This window comes from Drosophila sulfurigaster, chromosome 2R, assembly GCF_023558435.1.
Source record: "Drosophila sulfurigaster albostrigata strain 15112-1811.04 chromosome 2R, ASM2355843v2, whole genome shotgun sequence".
NCBI classification, from domain to species: domain Eukaryota; kingdom Metazoa; phylum Arthropoda; class Insecta; order Diptera; family Drosophilidae; genus Drosophila; species Drosophila sulfurigaster.
Window position 1 is genome coordinate 7548814 of NC_084882.1, and position 13813 is coordinate 7562626.

A 13813-nucleotide genomic window follows, 5' to 3' on the forward strand; every position below is an offset into this window, starting at 1 on the left:
AGAACACTGAAGATCGGTTCAAATTCAATTTATAGCTCGCTACTTTTTAGCACAACTAATTCTCCATTATTGTTAATTTTCTTAACATCAAACATATGTTTTAGATAATGAACTACGATATCTATGATATCTTCTGGTGTTATCATAAGTGTGTGATTATTGACACTTGTTCCACATTTGTTGACTTTTTTAGTGGCAACTCGCAAGAAGCCTTCTTAGCTCAGTGGCAGAGCACTGGTCTTGTAAACCAGGGGTCGTGAGTTCAATTCTCACAGGAGGCAGTCGATATCTATCTACACATTTTTTTGCACACATATTTCCTCAAGTAATGATAAACAGTCGATACAATTATTGTTATTAATGACGTCTGCACTGAACTTTTATTAAGTCAAATATTTGACATTGTCAGGTTTACAATATAAATCCTCAAAAAATTAAATTTTCCATAATATGTTTTCCATAATTCAATTTATATATGTAAGTTTTGTTCCTAGCAAAAATATATGTAATGAACAGAAAGCGACATTTTGGATCCCTTAAAGTATATACAACAGCCGACACTATGTAGCCATATGCGTGGATCAAGTTTGATTTCGATTTTTGCACCTTACTCTCGGTATACATAATAATAACAAAACGTGTGATCAGAAAAAAATATTAGGAGTTTTTTGATATAGCAAACAACTCCGACATTTAGCGGCTCTTATCTTGTATTTTAAAGATAATAACGCCTTTGAATTGCTTTCTTTTATTGAAGAATTGAACACATATATTTCACAGTCAACAACACACACAAACAAAGTTGCTTTTCCTCTATTTTGGCTGACGGTGCAAGAAAATAATTATCAATAACTATGAATATTAGTTATATTTTTTTTTGCGAGCGTCTAATGTACATAGTCACCTACATTTTAATTAAACGTAATGAAGAGACTACTTCGCATGATCATTAATAAGAACTAAGCTACTAATTAATTATTTCAAGTGTAATATTAAATAGAATGAACGCCATCTCAATCAAAGAAAACGTTGAAATGACTTTGGTACTTCGGCCCACCTTCTAAAAGGTTAAGTCCGAGTTTAACTGCTGGATTGTGGGGATAAAAGTTTACTTGACAAATGATATTTAAATGAGCTGCATTTGAAAAGTTAACGGTACTTTCGCAAACAGTTAGAAAATTGACATGGCCAATGTCTTTTGGACCAACACAACTGACAGAAGTCGCCAAATTAAATATGCCAAAAGGCAACGCAAATCCAAGGAATCCAAAAGTTTATACTTCAAGCCAATTCTAAACTCTTTTTCAAATTCCGCAGTAAAGGGAAAACGCTACAGGGCCTTTTTTTCTTTTTTTATTTATTTTTTTTCTTGGCTTCTTGTTAGGCAGAGAGTAGAAAAATGGAATGGAGCTGGGGTACTATGTATAGGGTAAGGTTCAGCTTGACATTTGGCAGATTTGTTGCTTAAACGGTTAAAAGGCCGCCGGCACTAATGTTGAACATTTGAGGGAAACATCGAGCAGGCTATGTTGCATTTGAAGAGATTGAATGTGGGGAATTCATACTAAATTGAAGCTAAATTCAATTTGCAGTTGTGGAAAAAGTTTAATTTTTATTTACAACTATTTTCATGTGTGCAAAATGCAAAAGAGTTTAATTTGCAATTTGTCGCCCTCATTCAACGCTTAACTTTACATTTAGCACTCGGGCCTGGGATTGGTGGCAAGCTGTATGAAGCGGGGCAGAAGCGACAGCAACAGCGGTTGCGGTTGCATATGCAAATGCCTTCGGCTGAGTGCCACTGGCTTCGCAGTGAGCAGCCAACAGCCCGCAGCCCTCACAACAGTCACAACCTCCTCCAGCGGAACTCCTCAGCCCATCATACAGTGTACGAGTAGTCCTGAATATGCAGGATAAAATGCGCAAAAGTTTTGCATCGGGGCTCCACTTGAGTTGGTTTTGGAGTTGCTGCAGCTTCCCATTGCGTTGCCAACTGCGCAGTTTGTTAAACGCCTTTCAACAGCGTGGTTAGCCAAGCGCAGACCTTGAAATGTCCAGTGCATAGAGAGCAGCTCAGCAAGTCCATGAGAAAAGGGGCCGAGGAGTCGAGGGGGAACCCCACCAACAGCCACTGAGGCAGCTAACCAAACGCAATAACTTTACTGTGGCAACCACTTTAAACCATCAACAAAAGTCATTTTGTTGCTTCAACGGATATGTTGATTTTGCAAACAAAATGTTTTAATTGAATAACACTCAAGTGCTTCGCTACCCTGCATTTGTTTTATAGCCTGCAATCTGTTTATATGACTGCTAAAAAGACATATGTATATCATTTTTAACTGCGACTAATAACTATAAAATAATGATATGAGCTACTATGTATTTCACACTCCTTTCTCTCCCTGTACTTTACATTTCATAAAAAAATATTGATATTTTATAATTTATCAGAATAGATAAAAATTTCCCAATTGCTGCTGTTGAGAATTAAATTTAAACTATTTCTTTTGAAAGGGTACCTGCTAGTTGATTTCCCACAATAAATCTCCTTTTTTCGATGATTGTTCAAATTGCCTAAATAAATACATACAAACAAACATATGACAAGCATCTAAAATGCATACCTTTTGTTTAACATATGAGAGTGAACAACAACAGTTGACTATTTAAAACAATTAAATCATTTGAATTTAATCACCTATCAAATTGATTTTATTCATACATAAAACTTCATTCAACAGGCAAATTTCAAGGTTTTTTAGTTTTGCATATTTGTGGAAAATATTTTTGCTGTTAGGTTGAGTTTTGTTTAGGACTGTGTTCCCAAGGGTTTAGTGGATGACAGGATAGCAATTAGGCCCATAATTAGATTGTAATTGAATTTGTACCAAGCTTAAATCGTGTGGCAGCCACAACAATTTAATTAAACTCTCGTTTTCTCTCTCTCCCTCCCTCTCTCTCTCTCTCGCTGCAAACCTCTTTAGTGTTACACAATATTTTATGCGACACAGTCAATACAATACAATGAAATTGCCTCGAAATTTGCATTGATTGATGCCATTTTGTGATTTATCGAACCTGAGACATCTCCAGCTAAACAAGAGACTATAGTTCAATTACTCGCACTCTCCCCCTCACCATTTACCTTCTGTATGTGCGAGTATGTGATTGCGATTGTGTGTGAGCGTGTGTTGTTAGGAAGTGGGAATGTCAAATGTCATCTATATGCTACACATGCTGACAATGAACATTTATTTAACTTGGTTTCATTTTCATTTTGTATTTCTTTGTATGTGTATGCAGAACCGCAATGATTGATGCGGACATGTTATCATCAAACTGTGACTCTCCTGAGATGGAACTCTGCCGAGGGAAGTGTGTAGAGAGCTGGGGAAATGAATGCACACAGATGTGTGTATGCGTTCATGTATACTGTCTAGCATATGTATTGTCCGTATGTACGCGTTTGTTCTTTTGGTCAAAAACTCGATTTAAATTGTATTTATTTCCATTGTTTAGCGCCAGTCAAGCGCAGCTGTCTCCTGTGTTTGGAGCCTGTCAGGAGCTCATTTATCTGGATTCGCAACTCGAGGGTAACTATTAGTCAAATGCGACTAAACATTTATTTGGTAGCATGTTCGAATATCTGAAAACATTCAAAATGATTTGATCTCATTAAATTAGATATTAAGTCAAGCGAAAACAAAACCACTTACGTATATATGGACATTTACACAACAAGGTTCACCTAGAGAAAAACAAGCTACAGATTGCCAGCCAAAGCAACTAAGACCCCTAGTACTCGCAGTAAGTAGTAGTAAATATTGTATATACCAAAATTCGCAACTCTAGCTTTAAAATTACGCTTGTTATTCGATTTTTTTGATTTGCGATGGCGGAAGTGGGAGTGGCAAAAATTTGAAATAAACTTGATCTGCGTGCAAAGGGGCTGTCCATATATTACGTAATCACTTAGGGGGTGGGAGGGAATCAAGGAAATGATTATGTTTGATTACATGGGGAGGGAGGGGTCTTGGACAATGATTACGTAATCATTTTATAAAAATTTTGTTGTTAAATGTATTTATTCAAAAATTAGTTTAGCGCCAATTACTCTGTCGATAGATACTGAATGCAATATTTCTTATAAATGTTCATATTTTCTTTTTTTGTGATTACGTAATCATTGTTAGGGGAGGGTGTTCATCAATTGATTACTTTTGATTACCAGGGGGGGGGTCAAAAATCGCAGACAACGTGATTACGTAATATATGGACAGCCCCAAACATAAAAAATTCTGTCGAAAAAAAATTATAGCTCTATCTCTTATAGTCTCTTGAGATCCAGTGTTTCATACGGACGGACAGTCACACAGACGGACAGACGGACATGGCTAGATCGACCCGGCTGTTGATGCTGATCAAGAATATGTGTACTTTATAAGGTCGGAGATGCCTCCTTCTACTTGTTACATACATTTCCTGCCGGCACAAAGTTATAATACCCTTCTACCCTATGGGTAGCGGGTATAAAAACAAATAAATATGTCATGAAACGACATTTTATTAGATTACACTACTATTTTTAACAGATAACCATGTGTATTTATGAATGTATAATCTGAATTGTATACTTACAATATTATATGTGCAAATGATATGTTATGAAAAAGAAACAAATACTGAAACGCTTTATCTACTTAGTAAATGGTTTGTCCTCGCTGGTATCCTCATTTTCGTTGTCATCGGAGTCAAAGGCGTTTTCTGGTATTTCGTAAATGCGTATCATCGGCTTGTTTGGGTCCTTCATGATCAGAAACTTGCCATCCGGCTGTTTCATCACAATATCGATAAGGCAACGTAGCACACCCCAAGCATTGTCCATATTTAGGTTGATTTGTGTGGCAAACTCTAGAGGCTTGAATTGTTGCATGCCCAGTATAACGTGGCGCAAATGGTCTTTGCCTTAAATAAAAAAGAGCTTTAAAAAGCTTAAAATCCCTTTGAGGGATACTCACGGTTGACTCGCGAAACATATCCAAGTTTAAGTTGATCTGAACCAGCGAGCACCGCTTCCACAGTCCACTTGGCCAGCTTACACGCATTGTTGCGCAATTCAGAGGCAAGAACCGCGCCACGTTGACTGTCCAATTTTTGGCGCCACTCGACGGTGTTTGCCACCTTTGAGTCCCACTCGTTGAGCGCCTTGATGGAAAGAAACTGCAGTTCCCCGCCAGGAGTCTTCATCACGCCATTATGCTTGCAACGCACAATGACAACCACATCGTCGCCCAGTTTCCACTGCTTATAGCGATAAGCAACGGAGGCGAGCTCAACGCCAGGTGCTTCGAAAGGATTTGGTTCTTCGAACTTGTGCTTGGGCTCCTGATCGCCAAGCTTGAGCACCTGCTGACTAAAATTGTGATTAATCAATGTTGCCTCCAAGGACAAACTCTGCGGCGAATTAATAAATCCATCTTCATCTTGCGGTGGCTCAAGCGATGTCTCATTCACGGTCAACAAATCGAATTGGGCATTGTCACGCTTATCAAGAAAAATCTTCGAGCCCAACTTCTCAATAACAATATCCCAGGAGTAAACGGAACGAGTGCAGCACATGATGGAGGCTATTATATCGTCTGTGGCAAACACAGTGCCCATTGTCTTTGACAGACGACGGATGATGGGATCATCTATAGTGCCCGGCACAGTGATGATGCGATCGATCTTCTGCAGAGGTCGCTCCTTCTTCACATTAATGCGATCGCACTGCTTATCATAGTACTCCAAGCTGCCGCAAGTGGCCACATCGATACCCTCCTTAATGTGCGGCAGCGACAACTTCAACAGCCTAGGGAAATCAATCTCCTCCACAGATACCCAGTCGGAACGAACCATAACGGAGCTCTCTCGCAGACGCACTGGCGCATTTCGGATAAAGCGGCGACCCATATGACCACGACGCATGTCCCGCCCCTTGCTATACTTATTGCCAGCCCCAAGTCCAGCGCCACCAAGGCCAACACCACCGGCTCCTCCGCCACCAACTGTGTTGCCACGAGCGTTGCGTCCATGACCACGCAAATTGTTGCGTTGATTGGGACGATAGCGATTGCGTTGATAGGGTTTCAAGTCTCGCAAATTGTTGCCATCCACCAAGTGGAAGGTGGCGTCGTCATCCTCATGAAAATACGCATACTGACTGTTGTTGCCAAATGTAGAGGCATACTTGCTAGAATATTTCTTGTCCTGCACCGGGACCATCCAATCACTGATCTTGCCCAGGCGATCGCTCTTGCAAAATGGCTGATAAGGCACCTCTAGCTCGGGCACTTCACATGGTCCCCAACCATTCTGATTGTATTCTATATAGGGTTGAATAAACGGAGCGTACTGAGCCATTATCGCAGCAAAATTCAATGATACTATATCGAGCTTATTATACTACAATTGTAATTTTTTAGAATCTATGTACATAAATTCTAGATTATTTTCTGATAAAAACTAGGAAGCAAAAACATTACTTTTGATTTACAGTACAGTACAATATAGTGGCAGTGGCTCAAAAATGCACAGCTTACTTAAATAGCTAAACATTACTTGATTCTTTCATATTTAAAACCTATTGGAATAAGCTATAAACTGAATAAAGCATAATTGTAAACTGCAACTGACATGAAGATATGCAATGCATATTATGCATATTGTCAAAATGCCGATGACATATCGGTATACTGATCACACGTATGGGATATCGATGGCGTAAGAGCGGAGTAGCGTTGAACCATGATACAATTATAGATAATTGTATATGAACAAGAAGTGGAGAAATATTACTCTTTTTTGTAGTCCTTCGTGTAGTACTATCTGGTATAGAGTCCTTTTTTTAATTGATGACGATTTTACACAGAACAGTGGAGACGCCAGCTATTGATGGCACTATCGATAGCGCCCAACCATCGATAGTGTCGATAGAGCCATCGATTGTTCTCCACCTCTAGTAAAAAACAATCTAGGGAACTCACTTGCATGGAACACTAAAATGTATAATTGAATCTATAAATGTTTTATTTTGTTACGGACTGTTTGTCCTCCCAGGGGCCGAGCAGGTGGAGTTCCATCCCTGTCCCGCAGTCAGCACGATCGATAACTCCACCGAGACAAACATCTGTTTTAAAACAGGAAAACGCATCAATAACAAAACAAAACAGCTGCCGCGCAATTGAAAATTGCGCTAAATAAAAGTAAATGTAACAAGTAAGAAGGCTACAATCGAGTGGGCTCGATTGTGAGATACCCGCTACCCATTTTGAATAAAAGCAAAATATTCCGGTATTATTTTCAAAATATACCGAAAATGCTACAAAATAATAAAAATATACCAAACGATATATTTGTTATATCGATATAGTACCACATTCAAAATATACCATAGACGGCACAATATACCAGATTGTCGGCCAAAGCAACTAAAACAACTAGGCTATTTGCCCATACAAAAGTATTTCTTTAATAACTTCCACGATCACAATCAGGAATCATAGCTACTTTTGTTATTATCGTATACACCCAAATTCATAACTCTAGCTTAAAAATTACAAACTTGATCTGCGTGCAAACATAACAAATGCTGTCGAAAATAAAGTATAGCTCTATCTCTTATAGTCTCTGAGATCCAGTGTTTCATACGGACGTGTTTCATACGGACGGACGGACACGGCTAGATCGACTCGGCTGTTGATCCTGATCAAGAATGTATATACTTTATAGGGTCGGAGATGCCTCCTTCTACCTGTTACATACATTTCCTACACAAAGTTATAATACAAAGTTATAATACCCTTCTACCCTATGGGTAGCGGGTATAAAATCAAAACTATTTGAGTACGGATAAATAATAATATACTATTGTACTGAATAATGTCAACAGTATAGGTATAAACCCCTGTCATATCCTCATTTGTAGTATTATATATACGAGTAGTTGTTTATTGCCTTAAGTATTAAGAAAGTTTATAGGGTATTGACCGCCCTGAGTCTAATTGTGAAGTATTAGCGAAATAATCTTATCGAAAATGCATTAAATTAACCCTCTTGGGCACCGAATATGCGAGCTTAAAAATTAATGTTATATAAGTAACGCCCCTCTCCCCGATTCTGCCACTCTGACTACAATTTAATTTATGATGACATTCTACCCAAATCGAAGCCAACGACCCAACCCAGCCCTGAACTGAGCCGACAAGTTAGTTAGACAGAGTAGGCTTAGACGAGTAGAACCTCATGGTGTTCGCCACAGCATATATAGAAATTAGTAAACATCTATCTAGTAGAAATTAAAAATATTGTAAAATCGGCAATAATAATGAATGAAATAATAAAAAAGAACAACTTCATAAGAGCGAAACAATGTTTGCCGGGTCCACTCTTCGATCAAGCAAAATCCACATCAATCAATCGGTTAATTCCACGTGCGCCGCCGCAGATTTTGAGGACTATCTGCTTGCGGAAATATTCCATGTTCTCCTTCGTGAAACTCAGCGGTTGATCCCGCAAACATGCAGCTAAAGACGCCGCAATCGCTGTCATTTGTCTGTTGCGATACATTCTGAACACTCTCAATCTGGTATCGAAGGGCACCTTGCGTGTATCGACCGACTCCTCGATGAGTCTCAAAGACTGGACAGGGAGACTGACCAGATGGTCACTAGAACTCGGGCTTTCCCGTTCGCGATGCAGTTTAAAAAGGGGACTGCCAAGAAGCGTAAAGGAGTTGGGTGTGACGCCGGAGGATCTGCTCGGGATGGAGACGACTGAGTTCGTGTCAACCGACTATAACCAGCGATGTCACCAGCCAACAACATCGGTTGCCAGATGTAAAAGTGCAGAGTGGCATGCTGTTTAAGAGGGTAACGGATGAGTCGGTTGACGATGGGACGACCCAGGCGAGCTGGAAGTTGTGGATACCAGATTCACTCACTGCTGGACTAATCCAAAGAGCGCATTCGGACGAGACATAAGCTCACGACGGAATGGTGAAAACTTTACATGCACTGCGGAGGCATTTTTACTGTCAAGACTTTGTACGGGGATGTGCAACCTGCAAGGAAATCACTGAATTATTCAACGCAGGCCGGCTTTGGAAAAGAAATACTCACCGATCGCCCATTCCAGAAATTGTATATAGACTTTTTGGGGAAATATCCACGATCCAAACGTCGGCACGCTTGGATCTTCATAGTCGTGGATCATTTTTCCAAGTTTACTTTCTTGAAGGCGATGAGAGACGCTTCGTCCGCGGATGTCGTGTACTTCCTAGTTCACGAAGTATTCTTTAAATTGTTTGTGCCAGCAGTGTCGGTGAAATTATCGATTATGCGGGCCAGGGATGGAATTCTACCTGAGTACCGATGAGCCAGCCGACGCGGCCCCAGAGAGGACAAAAGCATGATACAATTATACAAGGTAGTCTCGTCGGCAAAAGCACTCCCTCATAATCATAACAATGAGTGCGAGTGAAAGAATCTCAGCACAGCAGTGTGAGCGAGACGACAATGAAATGCGCATTAACCCTTAGACGATGATATTAATATTTAGGTATTTTGAAGCTAATATTAATGTCTTCTTGACATATTTTTAAAATGTAAGTTGTTTATGAACAATATTAACAATATATATAAGAATTCTCTAATTCTCTAAATGTTTTAATTCTATCCGTGTCTACGGCATACATTGCAAAATGTCATTTTGCACAAGGGCTAATTGCAGAAACAATTCGTCCACAAACAACCTCTTGCGTCGAAAAACGAAAACGCACTGACGAAAGCTTTTGCCGACGAGACTACCTTCTATAATTGTATCATGGACAACAGTCCGTAGCAATTTGCTGATAGGCAACCTTATGTTGGCCATTATTCACTTATTAGGAAATGAGTCGCAAATAGATAAATAGTCGCAAAGTTTAAAATAAACTAAAATAAACCCTTCGGTATAAAATCTAACAATGTAATTAAAAAAAAAAACAAAACAATTAAGATAATGAAATTTTAATTTTGAAGAGAGGTAGTACTTTCATTTCTTTCTTTTCGCTTGCAAATCTTAATAACCTTTCTCCCTTCGCTCATCGATTCTGCTTATTTAAAGTGTTGCGTGTTATGGAATAACAATTCATTTTAAACGTGGAATAAAACATAATAATTACTTAATTTAAATGTGGGATTATAAATAAATTGAATCTACAATTTATTTACTTTGGTTGAAATATTCACTACAGCATTTATATTTCTTCTCTGATTCAAAAACGCTTTTAAAAATATAACCTTACAAGTATCTCATAGTCCAGTACACTCTGCTATTGCTGTCTTATTTGTTGATAGTCAACTTAATGCTGGCCATTGTTCGCTTAGGTATCAGGAAATGAGTCGCAGAATACAGTACAATAGACTCGGACTCGTATTCATCGCCATCGTACTCATACAAGTGCTTATAAGTATTAACAGTGATACTCTGGTGCAGAGCAATCATGAATGCTGAAGCATCCTGCATTTTATGCTCAAATGGTGGCACGTTTTAGTTTCATGGCGATGCGTGTTAGCTGCTCTCAAGCTGAAAAATCTGACAACAATCTCGTTAAAAGTAAAGGCCAAATTATAGTAAAACTAACAGAAGGTAAAGGTAATCACATAAAAAGCTTGTTACATAACAATGTGAGAGAGTGCCGCCACGAAAAACGGAAGCGGATATCAAAGAAAGCGACGAGCGTGTGAATGTCTATCCCTCGTTTGAGCGCCAGCTATACATGTGGACATGGATATGTGGAGAACTGTAGCTGTAGCTGTAAATGTAGCTGTGGTTGCCACTCAGCTGGCTGTTGTTGCTGCTAAGCTTTTGTCAGGCCGACAGTGTCATGTTGATGTGTTCATTGTGTGTCAGTGGCAGCTGCTGCTGCCACCCCGACCAACGTAGCTCCCTTGCCCCAAACCACCAATCGCAATCGTGGCATCCTCAAGCTACAGTTAACACACTTAAGCCACATACGCTCGGTTGGGTGTGCGTGCCAAATTTTTGGTGGGTGGGGCGACTAGTCGTCGTACGCGTCTGGTCGTGTGTGGATTATAATTGCCATGCTGCTGTCAGTGACTGCCTGCTGCACCTCAAAACGCTTCCCTCACTCCGAATTCGCATACCATATCCCGCCCTTCGCAGCAGTTTTCCACTGCATCCAGATGCGGCTCATGTTGCATATCATTTTTAATGCTAACCACATGCCACATTATGCAGCTGCATTGCCACGTTGCCGCTGCGGTCGAGCTCAAGCTCAAGCTACAGTTCCTACATCTACATCCCGTTAACTGCCAGCAAAAACTTACTTCTCCCCCTTTCTTGCGGTTTACTAAAGGAATACGACGAAGAATAATGTTCACACATAAGTAAGTACTTACCCAGTATCGCTAGCATCATCGCAATCTCTCAAATATCCTGCAAAAAAAATAAAAATATCTAATTGAAAACACTGATATGAAATTTAATAGTCTTCTCTTTTGTTTCCCCTACAATCAAACAGAAACAATTGAATTTTGGTTTATATTTTCCACGATTTTAAGAAAAAATATTTTTTCATTTATAGATGCAACGTTGTGTGAAATATGGCCGAAACAATAAAACAGCTCGTAAATTTCATATGCACTAAACTTCATGTTCAAAAACTCACAGTCATTCACTTATCCTCTGCCGTTAACATTTTATTCAATTAGCAAATCACTCTTCATTTGATTAATGGAGCATAATCTCAAACTACCCCATTGCGATTTGTGTGCAGGGTGTGCAAAACAGACGCCGCAGCAAAGTGAAAAACCGCTTGCATACTTTGCGGCTCTTGCAGGCGATAAGCGACGCATGTTGCTATTGTTATTTTTGCTGATGCTGGTGCAACGGCTGTTGCCGTTGCCGCTGCGGCTGCTTTTGTTGCATAAAAATTAATATTTATGCGAGGCAACTTGTGCAAAGCTCTGCTATTGCCATTGTTTCCATCCAACCAACAAAACCCAGCAGCATCTGTCTTTGGATGTACTGCTGCTTCTGCTTATGACATGCCAAGGACGTTCCGGGACTGCAACCTCTGCTCGTCAACCAAAACGCAATGCATTCTGACAAGGTGCAAAATGTTCAATTCCCTTACTGCGAAAGCAAAAATCCATTGAAAATAAAAGTGTTCTCGCACCTACAAAGAAAAAGAGAGAGTGAAATGGAGGGTAAAAGGCCGCAATTTATGCCGCAAACCATCCCTTTCCATGCCACTGTGTTCAGCGTAATGGCACTTTGCAAACATAAAAATTCCATAACAAGATGCAATCGTAATTAATAGCATATTAAATGGACCGGTCATTAATATATCATGATTGATTTATGCGGGTAATTACAATTTAAATTAAAGTATCTGGATGCCCAACTCCGATATGCTTTTATTCCAGTGAAAAAGTGAAATTTTGGACACATATGTTAGTTAAGTATTTCAAGTATGGTAAGTACCTCGATTGATATGATATCAGTTAAAGGATGACCCCAAACAGGCAATATTATATCGTGCTGAAAATTACATAAAGACACTGGTCTATTTTGTAAAAAAGTTTAGCATTTTTTCTAAATGTGTCTCAATTAAGAAAATTTAAAACCAATGTTAATACAGTAGAGTCCTACCGGTTATTTTGACGAAAATTCGATGACTTGGTGGGTCCCCATTCAAATTAAATTGATTAAAAAAATTAATTAGTTGTATTTTGAAAGCCTATGGCAACCATAAAATAAACAAAATTATATTTTTCAACTTTTGGTTATTATTTAATTTAAAATTTGTGTATTTCATTCCATCCTTAACTACTAGCATTTCAAGGAGAAGCAAGTAATAGATTCTGAAAAGAAGAACTTTCCTCTACAGCATTCAATATTCGACTGTGCGTAAGAGAGGAAAAGCTGATTGATCCGGATCTTCAAGGATGCGACAATGATTCTGAATGGGTGGCCGTATCTTAGCTAATATTTTGGTTTATCCATCCAAAAAAGTCGAAGGAACAAGCTTATTTTTGAACAAATTTTGAAAAAAATGAATTAAAGCCAAAAATTAAGAGGAAATTGACAGAGACAAAAGAATATTTTTACAGATCGTCGAAGAGATTAAATGAACCTTTTTGGTGAGATATCGGATTATAAGAAGTTGCTTAATATAATAAAAAATAGGTAATAAACATTAATTAATAACTGATAATACATTAAATATATATATACAAATTTATATATAACAAATCAACCGAAAATTAGCATTTGAGGGCATTCAAAAAGTATGAGTAATATATGAATAAATGTTATTTAATATTCATCAATTGACTTTACTTTTTTCCGATTTACATCGTAATCAGCAAACACACTCTGCAACGATTATATTCCTGTACGAAGTGGTGAAATAGATCGTCTTTTCCTTTCTTTTTTTAACATTCACTTTTATTTTCGACATATGTATTTTTTTTTAAGGAAATGCCAAGAGATTTGAAATAATTTTAAAGCGCCAAAATTTGCAAGTCGAATAATCAGCAGATATCCATTTATATCGCACTTTTTTCGATAAATATTCCAAAATATTAGACAAAATACGGTTACATTTTCTGAATAATTGCATTGAAGCTGATGAACTTGGTCTAAATAGAGTATAAAGAGAAATATCAAGAGGGTGTTACTCAATCGTTCAATGTATGGAAATGGAGTTTTTGTAACATCGATACATCGATAACATTGAGCCTTATTTATATGTTATCTCTAG

The 13813-nt window shown here is 38.5% G+C and overlaps 1 protein-coding gene and 1 non-coding gene across 2 annotated transcripts; one reads left to right on the top strand and one right to left on the bottom strand.

Moving 5' to 3' along the window:
- The first annotated feature begins 209 nt into the window (after window positions 1–209).
- Window positions 210–281, top strand: Trnat-ugu (transfer RNA threonine (anticodon UGU)). Its single transcript has one exon. It is a non-coding gene; the product is annotated as a tRNA-Thr (tRNA).
- A 4304-nt stretch (window positions 282–4585) lies between these two features.
- On the bottom strand, window positions 4586–6532 carry LOC133837545 (eukaryotic translation initiation factor 3 subunit D-2). Its single transcript, XM_062268342.1, has 2 exons — window positions 5022–6532; window positions 4586–4968 (listed from the first exon to the last, which is right to left on the bottom strand). Exons 1-2 carry the CDS (start codon window positions 6403–6405, stop codon window positions 4700–4702), a joined length of 1653 nt encoding a protein of 550 aa, XP_062124326.1. The 5' UTR covers window positions 6406–6532; the 3' UTR covers window positions 4586–4699.
- Window positions 6533–13813: the final 7281 nt, after the last annotated feature.